General features: G+C 34.9%; 1 protein-coding gene across 10 annotated transcripts in view; it reads right to left on the bottom strand.

The window, feature by feature from the left end:
• Positions 1-17,337, bottom strand: part of NAV3 (neuron navigator 3) — a 355,345-nt gene that overhangs the window by 13,733 nt on the left and 324,275 nt on the right. For all 10 annotated transcript variants that reach the window (XM_072772862.1, XM_072772863.1, XM_072772864.1 and 7 more), the window contains 5 exons: positions 15,818-15,915; positions 12,931-13,026; positions 12,486-12,654; positions 11,004-11,239; positions 404-558 (listed from right to left, as the gene is read on the bottom strand). In XM_072772862.1, coding sequence (XP_072628963.1) covers positions 404-558; positions 11,004-11,239; positions 12,486-12,654; positions 12,931-13,026; positions 15,818-15,915 — 754 coding nt within the window. The remainder of the gene's footprint in view (positions 1-403; positions 559-11,003; positions 11,240-12,485; positions 12,655-12,930; positions 13,027-15,817; positions 15,916-17,337) is intronic.

The raw sequence follows: 17,337 nt of genomic DNA, 5'->3' as shown, positions 1-17,337 counted from the left end.
ATTAGACTCAATAATGGAGAGAGATATATCTAAATGCATTAAATTTATCTTTATAGGAAGGCTGAATTCAAACTTTGATGTGGAGGAAAAAAAACAAAACCAGAGCTCTAGACCTTCATTTTAATTCTTAATTTCTTTGATTCAAACATTCTGTCATTGATCTTGGTCTCCCAGACCTTCAGCATATCTGCAGAAGCTAATGCCATCATGTAAATTATGTTTTCATAACAGTTGCCTGGGACATAATTGCTGAATGAATAAATAGATGTTCCAAGAAATGCACAGGGATTTTTTGGGAAATATGTTATAATATTAATGAAGTCTTTAAAAGGTATAAAGACACAAGAAAACAAATCTGATGATTTTTTCATATTTCATCACTCAAAATATTTCATAAGCATACCATTTGTTGTATTTACAGTTGAGAAAACCATTGAAGATATCACTCAAAGAGCCCACATGATGAAGATTATCAAGAATTATTACAACAGGGAGTTCTACACCATTATTATCAGCACTGCACTGTTCAGCCAGGTTAGCTAGATACTGTTGCAACTCCTTGAAAAAAAAATAAAGAAAACAAATACATTAATGATTGAGTTTAAACCACTGGCAAGCAACTCACAGTTTAGGAACAGTACACTTTGCCATCCAGTATCTCTGATTAAAACCTACAGGTCATTCCACTGATATAAAACAAAGCAAACACATATAATGCTGAGAGGATGTATTTTTTAAAGAAAAGAGCTAAGAGAAAAGCCAATATAGAACAGCTGCAGCAAATACAAAATTGTGAAAACAAAAGCATGTTTCTCAGTTGTTGTCTCCCTTTAAAAAAGGCCAAAAAAAAAAAAAAAAAAAGCAAGTGAGAGTTTTGGATATGAGCTCTTATAACCAACCACAAATACGGAGACTTCATTCTTGCTTTTGGTATTACAATGATAAAAGTGGATTTTAGCAAACCTTATAATTTTCCAGTATAGAATAAATCCAAAATGGCACACCTAAGTTTCCACTAATACTTTAAATGTTTTAATTGCAATTCATTTCAGTAGGGTGCATGAAACCATAGCCCAAGGATTTGGATATAAGTGTGGTTATTTACTTATTTATAACCTGCATGCAACTTCTGTGATTTTAAACAAAGACAAAATTTGTTATATTCACTGGGTCACTTGACATTAGCATTTAGCATTTCTTGAGCTTCTTCTTCTTCTTTTTTTTTTTTTTTTTACAGGTATTATTCTTTTCTAATAGCTTTTAATCTAAATATGATAACCAGTTTGCTGATTGACTGCTCTCACAGATGGGTAGGCCAGGAACACAATTAGGTTTCTTAAAAATATCCTAATCAGTAAGAGCATTTCCATAATATTTGCATACTTACAATGACATTTTCAATTTGTAAATCTTGCTCAGGGTTAAAAAACAATTCCATGATTCCAATTTCTGGAATCTGCCAGGTGAATATGTGAACCACTTACCCTAGATGCCACCTCCCTCTGTCTGTAATACTAATTATATTTTTATTTTTTCAAGATTTTATTTATTTATTGACAGAAAGAGAGAGAGCACCAGCAGGGGGAGTGGCAGGCAGAGGGAGAGGGAGAAGCAGGCTCCTTGCTGATGGGCTCCATCCCAGGACCCTGGGACCATGACTTGAGCTGAAGGCTGAGGCTTAACCAGCTGAGCCACACAGGCGCCCCTATAATACTACATTTAGAACTAAAAGCAGAGAATGATAAAAACATTGCCCAGGGTTTTGAGGCATTTAGTAATATATTCACTTAAGTTTAAATATAAAATTTATTAGAAAACTAATGCACTTTTGATCTTACATTGAACCAATCATACTGAATAAATATAACCTAAATCAAAGAATTCAGAAAAATGTTTAAACTAATGAATGCTCTGGAGAATTTCATTTATCTTAGAACACAAAAAATGGAATTTATACCAATAAAATAACTATATTAAGTCATGCATTCATTTATAAAATATTGACCGCCTATCTTCTATGTTCATAGCTCTAGACAATCCCCTGAGGTGTATAAAAATAATGAAGCATTGTTCAAGTTAGTAAGTTTAATGCTAATTATGAACTGAATCAACTCCTTCTGGGTATAGGGGTTAAAAAGTATTCCTTTGTAGGCATTAAGATTATCACGTTAGGCACTAAAATTTAAATATGATAAATCATATGAATACAATATCACAGTATATTAGGAGCTATGAGAGGCCAGGAGAGGAGATTTTGCCTAGGTGGTAGGTATCAAGGAAAGCTTTCTAGAGAAGGAAATGCTGGAGCTTGGGAGGGTGGTAGGTACATACATAACTAATAAATGTACAAAATACAATGTAAAATATCCCTTGAGAGAGGTTAAACAGAGACTTGGCCTGTAGGAGGAAGGAGTAATTCCAACCGGGGGATCCTGATGAGGTGAGGTGAAATTTGAGATGAATTCTGAAAAATGAGTTGAATTCCAAATGATAAGTATGCAGTTATCGATCCTTTCAAAACACCGTTAGCAAGTACCTGTTATGTTCCAGGTACTCTGGCACTAAGGATTCAGAGATTATTTCTCCATTCCAAGAATTTAGAGTTGAGAAACAGAAAGGCAGGTCAATAAATAAATGAAATGCACAAAACACTATACAGAAACTTAAGAGAGGCACCTAATCCAGACTTGTTCAGAGAACAGGGTACTGGGGACAAACTACTGAAGTGCAAGTAATAAAGAGTGAAAGCTGGAAGGTATATGAGCATGTGATGTGTTTGGGGAAATGAAAAGCATTCCATTGTTGCAAGAGAAATTGCACATGGTAGTGCTGGCTGTAATGAAAAAGAAAATAGATCTTGAATCCATGCACAAAAAGTTGGATCTTTCTATATAAACAAATGTGAACCATTGACACATATTTTTTTTTCAGTAGGGAAAGAGCAAATTTATTTATCAAAGGAAACATAAATATGAAGGAGATGATGGTTAATTAGAAACGGAAAAAGCATTCAGAAGCTTATTGCCCAGAATAGAGGGTTATGTGTGTGTATAAAAAAAAAAACAAACAAACTGTGATTCACGGTTAAAAAAAAATTAAAAAGGCATACATCACAGATTTTGTTCAGAGCATGTAAAACTTACTTGTACCAATGGGAAAGACCTGCTGACGGTAGGCTTATTTGCTATTAACCTTTTATTTTTAGGAGTAGGTAATGTTTTGATGCTTCAAAATGCAAGAAGAGCTTTCCAAATAGAGGGGAAAGAATAATCAAAGGCATAAACACAAAAAAGATGTGGAAGGAAAGAAACTAGTAGCATATGTTTTGGGAATATAAATAATGTTAAGTAAATTGGAAAGAAGAGTTTGTAATCCTGAATGATTTGAAAGGTTACTGGACTTTTCCTGTTGGCAACAAAGAAACATTGAATGTTCTGTCTGGAGTTCTGAGTAATGTAGTTAGAATCATGATTTCAAAGTGTGGTAAGTATATTGTAGAGGAGGAAGAGAAACCAGTCAAGAGAATAACAAAATTGTGGAAGCCAAGGAACATTACGGGACTAAAAGGATAGTAGAGGCGTGGGGAGATTTTTGACCCAGTATGAAAAGCAATAGAAAAACGTTGCGGATTTAATGCAGTCAGACTTTAATAATGAAAAGATATATTTTCCAGGAGGTGAAGGGATAAGTCAGAAAGAGAGAAGGATGATTTAACAGAAGTTGTGAATCAAGAAGTTAGAAAATCTCAAGAGATAAAAGAATGTTAACTTTGATGGGAGGGTGGCGATAGAGATGGAAGGAAGAAGATGGATTTGATGTTTTTTAGAGTTGAAACGGTTTTCTAAACATGTGTACTTAGCATGCTAATAGAAACATACGTGTATGCTAAGGGAGGGGCCTACTATTCAGGAGAGTGGGCGTGGCTAACGGGGTCCAATTGGAGTCAATACACGATGACTCCAGGGGGGTCATCCAGGCGAGAACAGAAGAATGTTGGGTCACGGTTTCATTTACTGGTAGGTGATGGGAAAATAGTCAGTGGGTGAGACTGAGAAGGAGCTTGCTAGAGGGTAATAAGGAAATAGAGAACGATAATCATGAAAATTAGAGGAATTTCTGAAAGGGGAAGATTACCTATAACAATTTGCTATACCTAAGCAATAAAAGAGAGAGACAGAGAAAAGATGCAAAGGGCACTGAACTTGGTAATTAAGACATCACTGAGTGATTCTGGAAAAGTAGGGCCATTTGATTCTATCAGGATTCTCATCTTGAGAAGGGTAGTAGACCTCTTTGGGAGTCTGATGAAAGCTATGGACCAGGTGTACGTGGCAATAGGCATACACAAATAATTTTGTCATGTAACTTAAGAGTTTTTCTCGGATCCCTTTGAAATCACTTTATGATCCCCACTGTAACTTAATAGAGGTTAAATCTTTGATTGAAGTACTGATACATTAGCATTAAAAGTTTCATGTCTAAGATCTAATTAGGCAAAAGAAAACAGGTATATGCACCAGATGGACACTGATAATGAGATGAATCCCATACTTTGAAAATACACAGAGAACTCAGGAGTCATAGAAAAGCTGTTGATCATTGCCTTCTCCGGTTTTGACTGTAGACATATCAAAAATGAATCTGCCAAGACCAGTTTTTTGATCTTTTCCTACCCAACATTCCAAGTGTTTTCAGCTGGCCACATATTATTTACTAAATCCATCTCTAGCCTTCTGGGCCTGCTATATCAAATGTCACAAAGTGTAATCACTTATGTGTACTGCTCTTGATCAAAATATTCCAGCTGGCAGCTTGAGGGAGGGCTTGAAGAGTAGGAAGAGGGACAGGATGCAAAACGCAGAGCAACCAAACACATAAAAAGATTTTTTTCATTTGATGGTTTTATTGTTCTTTTTTTTTTTTTTTTGAATCAGTAAGTGCTTTTTTGGCTTTGTCTCTTCAGTGCTATCTATGGCGTAGCATAATGCATGTCAGCCACTGCACAGCTTCATTTTTCATGGACGGGATTTATTAGTTCATGCCTCATTCACACTTTCCGTTAGTAGATCTACACAGCTAGCAGCTGTCCCTCAGACAATCTCAACTAGTCATCCCTATTCCTTTATACCATTCTCACCTACCGCCGCCCACCCCCCATCACAAAAAAGCAGAGCAATAATAAACAAATAAAAACCACTGTGGATTTTCTGACAATTTGGCAAGAATTAGGCTAAATTCTCTAGCAACAATTGTACCCAGCACTATTGACAGCTCATTCATATCTTACAAACAGAAAGAAACAATAAACATCTGTCAGTTGTATTTTGTGCTTCCTTGGTGCCGAATGCCACATGATGTGTCCCTGGGTTTTTTCCTATTACTGCCTCCTAGCATCATTAATTCTGTTCCAACACTCTTGGCAATGCTTTATTTTTCATTATTTTGTAATAGCAAACATTATACTGACCTATTAACGACACAAGTGATTTTATTCAGAAAAAGAAGAAAATAAAAGTGTTGGTACTATTTGGTCATATTTTTTTAAGGTTCCTATTATAGTATTAAGAACATCTCCAAACACTAAACAACTTTTTAACTGAAATAAAAAGAACCTGTATGTAACAGTATATTTGGGGTGAGGCAAATTTTATAAGTGTAAGTAATTTTGTAAGTGTAAATTTTATCAGTATAAATTAACCAACTGTATCATACCATGTTCAGCTACATCCTAATGAAGCCCAAATCTGTCTACTTGATTCAAAACTTGATTTTAAGTGATTCTCAACTTTGTCAAAATGACATGGTTTTCTGTAATACATCTATTCTTCTTTTACCAACCACTTGCTTTTTTTTTTCCCCCACAAGGAAGTCACTTCTGAAGAGCTGTCATGCCAACATTGGGGGAAGTCCAAGGAACACACGGAGGATGGCTAAGGGACATAATCCTTTCATCATTCTGGCTGAGAAAAAAAAGAATGGTGGTAAAATGCTTTTTAAATAACATTCTTAGGAGACTCAGAATTCACAGGAGGCATTAAACATGTAGGCTGAAGCAAACCAACAACTACGCTCTTAGTACTTCTGCTTAGAGAAGATTCAAATATTCAGCCTCAGGTTACGTGTCTCTATTCAGTTGAAATGAGAATGGGTGAGTCAATCACAATTTGAATGCTGCCGTGTTCCAAGGGAATATTTGGAATTCAGTTGCTATATTTGTTTAATTTTTAAGAGGTCCTAGCATGTTGTTTGTACTTCATTGTTCTTGAAAACTACAGTTTTGGACAAAGGTCTATGTGTGTGTTTGAGGGATGGGTCCATATGGGTTGTGATAGAAATCTTTATTGAAAGCAATTAAACGTTAATTACACATCTTATTTCTCTTTCTTTCCCTCTCTCTCTCTCTCTCTCTCTCTCTCTCACACACACACACACACACACACACACACACTCTTAGCTCTTACCATGATCCTACTATTTTTCCCATATTACAGCTGGGAGAACCAAGGCAAAGGAAATTCCACAATCTGCCTTAGATCCCACAGTTGGTCACTGACAGGGACTTAATAAACTCCATTAAGAACATTTTTTATTGAGAGACAATTGACATACATCGTTGTACAAATTTAAACTGTATAGCATGATTTGATTTACACCTATTGTGAAATGATTACCATGAAAGATTTAGCTAACATCCATCTTCTCTTATATATCCCATAAAAAAAAAAAAAAAAAGAAAAGAAAGAAGAAAAAAAGGCCAAAAAATTTTCTTGTGACGGAACTCTTTGAATTTACTCCCTTAACAACTTTCCTATACATCATACAGCAGTGTTAGCTATGGTCATCATGTTGCCTATTATATCCCAAGTAATTATTTATCCTGTAACTGGAAGTTTGTACCTTTTTAAAAAAAATATTTTATTTATTTATTCATGAGAGACACAAAGAAAGAGAGAGGCAGAGACATAGGAGAAGCAGGCTCCATGCAGGGAGCCCGATGTGGGACTCAATCCCGGGACTCCAGGATCATGGCCTGAGCCAAAGCAGATGCTCAACCACTGAGCCACCCAGGCGTCCCAAGTGTGTACCTTTTCACCATTTTTCTACAATTCTGGTCCCCCATCCTCTGCCTTAGGTAATTTTTTTTTTTTGAGATTCCACACAGTGAGATCACAGTTATTTGCCTTTCTCTGACTTAACTCACTTAGTGTAGTGCCTTCCAAGCTTATGGATTTTGAGGCAATTGGTAGAATTTCCTCGTTTATTTATGGCCAGATCATATTCCACTGTATGTGTACATACACATATACACATACATATTCATCCATTCATTTCTTTATCCACTCACCCATCCATGACACTTAGGTTGTTTCTAGGTCTTAGCTTAGCTAATGCTTCTATGAACATGGTGTGTTGCAGATATTTTTTGAGTTTGTGTTTTCACTTCCTTTGGATATATTCCAAGAAGTGGAATTACTGGATCATACGGCAGTACTACTTTTAATTTTTTGAGGATCCTCCATTCTGTTTTCCATAGTGGCCGTACCAGTTAGCAATCCCACCAACAGCGTACAAGGGTCCCCTTTTCTCTACATCCATACCAACATTTGTTATCTCTTATCTTTTTGATGATGGCCATTCTAACAGGCATGAGGTGATATCTCACGTGGTTTTACCTTGCATTTCTCTAATGACTAGTGATATCGGATATCTTTTCATGTACCTCGTCTTCTCTGGACAATGTCTATTCAGGTCCCTTGTCCATTTTTTAATTGGGTCACATGTTTTCTTGTTATTGAGTGGCATGAGTTTTTCTATATTTTGGATTCTAATCCCTTATCAAATATATATGATTTGTAAATGTTTTTCCCATTCTGTAGGTTGTCTTTTTCACACTTTGCTGATGGTTTCTTTTGCTGTGCAGGAGTTTTTAGCTTGATGTATTCTCGCTTGTTTATTTTTTATTTTGTTGCTTGTACTTTAGGTGTCATATCCAAAAAATCATTACCAACACCCATGTCAAGAAGCTTTATTTCTATGTTTTCTTCTAGGAATTTCATGGTTTCAGGTTGTATATTTAAGTCTTTAATCCACTGCAAGTAAGTTTTTGTGAGTAATGTAAATATGTGTCCAGTTTTTTTCTTTTGCATGTGAACATCCAATTTCCCAGCATCATTTATTGAAGAGACTCCTCTGAGTATTCTTGCCTTCCTTGTCCAATATTAGTTGATGATATAGGCATGGGTTTATTTCCAGGTTTTTGATTCTGTTTCAGTGTGTCTGTCAATTTTATGTGTCTACTGTTATGACAATACCATACTGTTTTGATGACTATATCTTTATAGTATAGCTGAAATTAGGAAGTGTGACGTCTCCTGCTTTGTTCTTCTTTCTCAGCATTTCTTTGGTTATTCAGTCTTTTGTGGTTCCATATACATTTTATGAGTTTTTTTTTTTTTTTGGCTTCTATAAGTCAATTGGAATTTTGATAGGAATTGCATTGACTCTATAGATAGGTTTTAGTAGTATTGACATTTTAATGACATTAATTCTTCCAACCCATGAACATGAAATACATATCCATTTATTTGTGTCTTCTTTAATTTCTTTCATCATTGTATTGTAGTTCTCAGAGTAGAGATCTTTTATCTTTGTAAATTTATTTCTAAGTGTTTTATTGTTTTTGATCCTACTATAAAATGAGATCAACTTCCTTATTTCTTTTTTAGAAAATGCATATTTGTGTATAGAAACTGATTTTATCACATCCTGCAACTTTACTAAATTAATTAATTAGATCTAATAGGTTTTGGAGAAGTCTTTAGGATTTTCTATATATAAAATCATGTCATCTACCTATAGAGAAAATTTTACCTCTTCCTAATTCTGATACATTTTCCTCTCCCACTTCTGCTCCCTCTCCTTTTCTCCTTCTTCTTCTTCTTTGCCTGATTGTTCTAGCTAGGACTTCTAGTACTATGCTGAAGAGAAGTGATGAGAGTAGGCATCTTTGTCTTGACCACTGAGTCATCTAGGCGTCCCTAATTTGTTGAGTTTTTATGAGCGATGCACTTTGTCATATGCTGTCTCTGCGTCTATTGAGATGGCTATATGATTTGTTTTCTTTCCTTCTATTAGTGTGCCATATCGCACTGATTAATTTCTGCATGTTGAACTATCTTTGTATACTAGGGATACATCCCATTTGACCATGGTGAATGATCCTTTTAATGTGCTGAATTTGATTTGCTATATTTTTTTTTTTTTGAGAACTTTTACATCTATACTCATCAGGGATACTGCCTACAGTTTTCTTTTCTTTTTTTTTCTTTTCTTTTCTTTTCTTTTCTTTTCTTTTCTTTTCTTTTCTTTTCTTTTCTTTCTTTTTTAAAGATTTTATTTATTTAGAGGCAGAGACACAGGCAGAGGGAGAAGGCTCCATGTGGGGAGCCCGACGTGGGACTCGATCCCGGGTCTCCAGGATCAGGCCCTGAGCTGAAGGTGGCGCTAAACCACTGAGCCACCTGGGCTGCCCCAGTTTTCTTTTTTTTTTTTTTTTAATTTATTTTTTATTGGTGTTCAATTTACTAATATACAGAATAACCCCCAGTGCCCGTCACCCATTCACTCCCACCCCCCGCCCTTCTCCCCTTCTACCACCCCTAGTTCGTTTCCCAGAGTTAGCTTTTCTAGTAGCATCATTTCTAGTTTGGGTAATAGGATGATGCTGGCCTCATGCTGGTTCAGATACTCATGAAGTATCCCTTCATCTTCAAATTTTTGGAAGAGTCTGAGAAGGATTGGTATTAATTCTTCTTTAAATGTTTGACAAAATTCACCAGTGAAGTTATCTGGTCCTGAGCTTTTCTTCTTTCTCGGAGATTTTTGTTTACTGATTCAATCCTCTTACTAGTAAGAGGTCTATTTAGATTTTCTATTTCTTCCTGATTCAGTCATGGTAAGTTGTAAGTTTCTAAAAGCTTTTCCAGTGTGGTGGCATATTGTTGTTCATACCATTAAGAATGTTTTGTTCGCTAAACTACGTGTCTGGTTTATTTCAAGAATCCAATTCAAATTTTGTGAATTGCATTTATTTCTGAAAATTTGTAGGCCTGAAGTTTCGGAGAGACTGGGTTAGTTTAGATCATCTAAACAGGCTATCTTTGGAAGAATAACATGACCCAGTATCATGGATTCCATCAAGGTATTGTCTATAACAGATGCAGTTTCCTAAGAGAAGCTGAGGTTGAATTGATTGAGAATGTAATGAGTGCTTACAGGCAAAAATATTCTAGTGTTAGGAATATGTTAGGCATTCACTACTTTCTTTTTAGGATTCTTTGTTTTACTTATAATATGTGAAAGTACTGGCTAGGTTTTATAGCCCCCTCATGCCTATTTAATAGCTGAGAGTGTTCAAGCTGATTATTATGGTACATTAGGCCTTAGTTGATGGCAAAATGAAATACGGTTCAATTTCCTAAGGTTCTGAAGCAGAAATCCTATAGAAGTAAAATGTAAGCAAATTGCTACTCCCAGAATTTCTGCCTAGATTATTCTAATCATCCCCACATCCCCATTGTTGTAACACCCCAGTTAATTCCCACCTATTTAATATGACTCAGGTCAAGTATTGACTTTTTATAAAGCCTTAATTCTTCCAGGAAGAGTTCTATTTTCCCCTCTTGCTTCTACAGAAGAAAGGATAGACCTTTTTCTACTCCAACCCTTCCCAAATGGATGTGTAAGAGAAATCAGACAATAGAGACTGTCATTTTCTTCTGTGTATCCCCAATGATTGGGAAGTATCCGATCACTGAATGTTACTGAATAGCCGTCTTGCTTAAATTCACAAAACAGGGTTTAGTCACCCACCAAATTTTAGTTTTAGTCAAAAAGATGGTGTGTTTCCATGTTCAAAATGGGTCTTACACAATCTTATATCTTAATTGCTTAAAACAGTTATGGATAAAGAGCAAAGGTTCTCTTAGGAGTTTGCAACTTACCTTACTTGACTTGTGGTCCACATTAAAAGTGGCAATTGCATCTTCTGTTTTTTTCCTCCCAGATTTTGTTATTACATATTCAGCAAGTTTGTTTGCTAAATAGGTCTTTCCAGTACCACTAGGTCCTGAGAGTATAATTCTGTGATGCTCCATCAACAAGTTAAAGTACCTTTGGGTAATTGGTTTAGGAATCAGTGTATCAAAAACAAAACTGTCCAAACTGTTTTCTTCTACTCCTGAAGGAAGAAACAAAGGGAATAATAGCATGTCTTATTGTTCTACAGAAGTTGGTATTTAAAATATAGTGCTAACCCACAACAGAGTTTTACGAGTCATAGGAATGCAGGCCTTGTAAAATGCCTTTCTTGGTATTTCTATCTTACAACCACGTGTTGCCATTTTAAGACAAAAAGGGAGAGCGAACATCCAAATGAAGGTAAGCTATTTCCTTTTGTTCAGGCTTCCCTCCCCTACTTCATGTTTCCCACTTATGTTTCCAGAGAGAACTGAAAGAATTACTATAGATTCTATTATAATATCTTTCATCTCTTTGGGGGTGGTAGGTTTGTAGAACTTAAATGTAAATAATAAAATGTGTATTTTTTTCCTTTTTCTTCCTATTTTCTCCTTCTTTTCATTTTCTTCTATCTCTCATTACAAATCCCAGCTGTACACTTAAGCTTTTGAAGAACAGAAATTGTGATATCTGGCAAGGAATTAAGAAATAAAGCAACAGAATGTCCTTTTACTAACCCAAGCACCTTAATCACAAAATCAAATGTTGGCAAATTCCTCTATTAATCTAGTTTATATAGATGGGCTCTGACTCTTTAACATATATGAACAAGGAATTATGGAGACAAGTATACTTTAGATATTCCGTTTGCCTATAATTAATCACTTCATCCAAAGCAAACAGATTTTCTTACCCCCAATTCCTAACATCTAGTCTCTATCCCCAGTGGATATTTATTGGGTATGCATATTTTAAAATCAAAGATACAGTGATGAATATATTACTTTTTGATATGCAATGAATTATTTGAATCCTCCCTAAATGAAAGATGATAATGGAGAAAACTGAGAGATTTGAAATTCCCTAAATCGCATTCCTTTTTCTTGAGTCTTGGAGAATCTTCAAAATTACATCCCAAGTTTCACATCCCAGAAATCAAAGAATTTCATTTACTTGGATTTTAGTGTTCTTAGTAAGATTTTAGTGTTTTAAAAGTAAATAATTGAGGTCTCTTTTCATACTAAAACTATCAACATGGTTAGCATAGTTTCCAAATATGAAAATTTAAAGTGAAACTAGAAAGGAAGAAAGGAAGAAAGAAAAAGAAAGAAGAAAGAGAGAAAGAAAAAGAAAGAAAGAAAGAAAGAAAGAAAGAAAGAAAGAAAGAAAAGAAAGAAAGAAAGAAAAGAAGAAACAAGTTGGCTAAAACAATACGGTTGTGTTTTTCTTTTCATTTTTGTTTTTACCTTTCAGGTTCACAGTAATGATGTTATTATCTCCAACAAGGTATCCACAAGGCAGCAGTTCAGGCACTTCTAGGCTATGGGATCTAATTAAATCTCCTATACAGTAGCTAGCAATGCAGTCAGAGCTCAGACCAAGGCTAGTGGATGTATCAATTCGGAACACATATTCCTAAAATGATACATACAAAAAAGGAAGTCAAAACAGAGATTCAACTTATCTACAACAAATACAAAACTCATGGGGATATGAAGCTGGCTGTCAAGACTTTTGGAATGGATAATAGAAGAATTATTAATATCACGCAGCAGCAAATAGAGAAAGCTTTTCTTACTCCTTGAAATGGAGGCAAGGGAAAGCATATATGTTTACATTATTAAAGCTAAAGGAAACATATAAAATAAAACATAATCAAAAATTAATATCAAGATACCTTGTGTAACTTACCTTAAAGAGACGTCTAATTACACCATCTAAGACATCCCACTTGGTTTTTCCACTAACACCAATGGATCCTATCAAATATGCCTGAGACTTCTGATCCTAAATAAGAATAAAAAAAAAAACCCACAATAGAATCCAATTATATATCTTGTTTTATTACCACATTCTCTACTAAAATATATTAATGTACTAATGATTAAGATTCAAATGTTTATTAAGCCTATGGGTTTTATTATAACAGACATGTATGGTATAGTATATAAAATAAAACATACCCCAAACAAACTAAACAAATAAATGAAGTAATATTAAATTCAACAAGAAAGAAAGAGATGAGATGAAGTGGAATGGTTTGGAAAACTGATTCATGACCTGTTTGGTAGTAGGGAAATAAGTCTTTTGCTTTGATGCAGTGGGTGCATTCTTGAAGAGAAGCAGCTTGGTAGAAGGGAAATAGTGGCAGGTATGGAAGAGAACTATTTCATATGAACCCTAGAACTTCATCTCACTCATTTTGTGATCCTATCTTTAAATCTAAAATTCAATTTTTTCATTTGTTAATTTAGATTGTATCTAAAATTGAATCTGTCTTTTTTTTAAGATTTATTTTATTTTAGAAAAACAGAGATAGAGGGAGGGAGGGGAAGAAGGAAAAGGGGAGAGAGAGGGAGAGAGGGAGAAAGGGAGAGAGAGAATCTCAAGCAGACTTCTCATTGAGCATAGAGCCTGACATAGGGCTCAATCTCACGATCCTGAGATCACAACCTGAGCCAAAACCAGATGGACACTTAACCAACTGTGCCACCCAGGTGCCCTTAAAGTCTAATCTGTCTTTTAAAAAATGAGTTATCCGTAGTAGCATGGCATTCACATATTTATAAAACAGTTCCCATTTTGAATTTATCAGAAAATTCACTAAAAGAACATGTCAAGGAATCCTACAGGACTCATTTTATCAAGCAAAGAATCCTTTTTCAGTATAAAGAATGGTCCCAAATTTATTATTATTTTTTTGTAGGATGCGATTTTGAGGACTTTCTACATACATTGGACAAATAAACAATTCAAGATTTATAGACAGTGGAGCCTCTTTTACAATGACTAGAAATGGTCACGTAAAGTAGTGCTCATGATGCCAGTATATATAATTAGCTGGTTGATGTGTTACAATCCTGAGTCTAGTTGCCAACTGTATTCATCCTTAAGAGGGTGATAGAATAATCACTGAATCAGATATTAGGAGACAGTGACTATGCAACACACAATATCTGCTACCTAATTTAAAAAATGTGACTTTAGGTAAGTAACTTGGATACCTCAGGGCCTCGATTTCTTCATCTGTAACATTTACCTCTATAAGGGTAAATGATTATTACCATTATTTAGATATAATCCAAGTTAGAAGCCAATACCTTTTTCAGAAAAAGTTAAGAAATTCACAGAACACCCTTGTGATTTTTTTTAGTACTGTTATGCACTGAATGTTTGTGTCTCCCCCAAATCCAAATGTTAAAGCCATAGCCTTCAGTGTGATGATTTTTGGAAATGGGACCTTTAGGAGAAAATCAGATTAGGTCAGTAGAATGGGACTCTCATGATGGGATTAGTGATCTTATAAGTAGGAGAGGAGAAGGAGACATTTATCTTTCTCTCCCCAAGTACACACACTTTAGAAAGGACATGTGAAGACATATCAGAAAGGTGGTTTATCTGCAATGCAATGAAAGACTTCTCACTAGGAACCAGATCAGCTGGCATCTTGATCTTGGGCTTCACAATGGTGCTAAAATAAATTTTTTATGTTTAAGCCACCCAATATGGTATTTTGTTAAGGCAGCCCAAGAAGACTAAAAACAAAAAACAACTTTCATTGTTCAAAGACATTGTTTTTTAGAATCATTGTAAAAAACTAAACTTGTTTCCCAGTATCACTGTAACTCAGTCAAAATGAATGCTCATACAATGTAAGTAGCTGGTTTTAAATCAGAGATAGTTTAAGCTTCACTGAGACTATTACAGTCTTTCACATGAAGACCCACTTGGGAAAATCAGGCATACATCTACAGCTCAAGCAGAAAGTTTGTGGCATTGGAATTCTTTGAATATTTTCTTGGGGTAAAAATTCACAAGTGCTATGTTACCTTTCAAACTTCAATACTTCAATTATTTTAAAATTCCAAATAAGCAAAAAAAAAAAAAATCCAAAGAAGCTTTTGTTTTTTGCTAGATAGGAAAAAATTCAGATTCTTACAAATTTGTATTCTTGGCCACTCAACTACAAATTCAGCTCGAAATAATACTTTTAGTTTTAAAAAAGGACTTGAATCACAATTTGACAGCAACATTTGATTCCAGAAAAGTTAAAATGTTTTCCTTATCAGCTAAGACTTTGCTTAAAAATGATATATACAAGTTGCATCAATGGAATTGTCATATGAAGTTCAGTAAATACATCTTTCCAATGCCTAGAATGTTCATATAGCTTATAGGCTCCTCTTTGTACAAAAGCTATATTGACAGCTCTGGTAACACATTACTACACATCATAAATATCACCTGTATTTTACAGGTAACACCAAACGAATTTAGACAAGATGTTTATGTCAAAGAAAGCAATGTTCCTTTTTTGAAGTTATAGGAATGAGAATGGTTGACAACCAATATTGTCTTCTGTGAATGAACGGGATGCATTGAGACACATTTCTACCTATATGATGGTGTCATTTCTTTTGAGTCCCTAACTTTCATGCTTTTATAACATACTAAGCCAATGCCAAGACACACGCTGATGACAGTATATTTACCAGGAGAAATATTCAAGTATAAAATACATTTGATTCATGGTCACACTCATTCTTTAGTAATAAAGAATTTAAGATTAAAGACGTACCTTTGCTCGGCCGTAGCCCTTGCTTATGGAGACTATAATTTTTACACTGCGGCCGTCTTTGTGTCCAGTTCCATCACCAGCATCATCCAGCAAGATATCTACCAAATTTTCAAAGAAACACACACACACACACACACACACACACACACACACACACACACCATGCACACAACAGAGTCACATTAGCTTGGAATTGTTTATTGTCATTGTTTTCTCCCTCATAGTTTTATGTCTTTCAGTGGAAATATTTGGCCTTTTGGTTTCCCATTCTAGCCTAACTGGTTTGAAAAGTCTCAGCTTTCAAGAAGATGAATTAGTGTGGTTGGGCAGAAGGTTCAGTTGCAGAATTTATTTCTGTCTCCAGAGATCGTCACCCACGTGATGGGCCATTGCCTTCAGATGAGGAAATAAGGAGTTGCTTTCTCTATTATACCCATGTCTGAGGAATACCTGAGTAATATTCAGTTATCGTTGTAGCTGTGACAAACGAAAAGCAATTTGATTTTTCCATCCAACGTAAAATATCCAAGCTCAATACCCATGTAAATTACAAATGCTAAGGTACTGAGATTGGCTGTCAACTGAAATTATTTTCAAGCATTTGGCACACATCCAGCTATATTACTGCCTACCTTATATCTATAATTATTAGGGACTGTTATTGAATTTCAACCATAACATTAAACTTCCCTATAGGAGTACATTAATTATCACTCTCTAGTACCTTCATGCTTGTAGTTTTAAAACCAAAATAGTATTTCTAACAATCAGCTAAGACTTACAGAAGCCTGACAAAGCTAGCTAACCTTCAAAGCACCAGTCTTTAAATGTAATTAAAGATTAATTTTCAAAATATACTATATGAGATTAACGTCCATTTTGGATAATTATTAATGTCAACTATTCCACATATGTTTTCCTTTGACAATAATGTTAGTATAATAGGGCCATGTTGAATATGAATACAGTGCTCTGTGGACAAAAGAAACTCAGTTATGTGCTAAAGAACACATGTGTCTGGTGACAAGGGGCCTCAATTACTCTGACTGTAAATTCATAGAGATAAGGGCTGTGAATGTACTAGCAGAGAAACGATAACTTAATCAAATAGCTTCTGAAAATGGAATGGTTCTATTATCTTAACAATTAAGAATATGCAATTTCACAAAGGAAGGAGTAAAAAAACATGCCCTAAGACCATAACAATAAAAAAAATCAACAAAAATCAATCAATTCTGTTGATTCTATTTTGCTATAGAAATAGCAAAAATTTCTATTTTTGCTAGAAATGTTTAAATCATCAAAGATAATCCTTTCACTAGAAATTTAATTATTTTACCAGATTAATATGCTCACAACCTCTCACCTTTTTGCTTATCTCAGTCAAACTAGAACTCTTCCTAAGTGTCATTTATCCTCTTGCTCTTTTTCTTAGAAGTATAGAGTGGCTTACCGTGGGCTGCCTACATCTAAATTTCTGGTCGGCTGTGACCAAATTATCTCTTTAGTACTTTGCTCAA

This window comes from Canis lupus, chromosome 13 (genome assembly GCF_048164855.1).
Source record: "Canis lupus baileyi chromosome 13, mCanLup2.hap1, whole genome shotgun sequence".
In the NCBI taxonomy this organism is placed as follows: Eukaryota; Metazoa; Chordata; class Mammalia; order Carnivora; family Canidae; genus Canis; species Canis lupus.
Note: the sequence above shows the minus strand (reverse complement) of the source record. Positions and strands in the feature narration are given on the sequence as shown.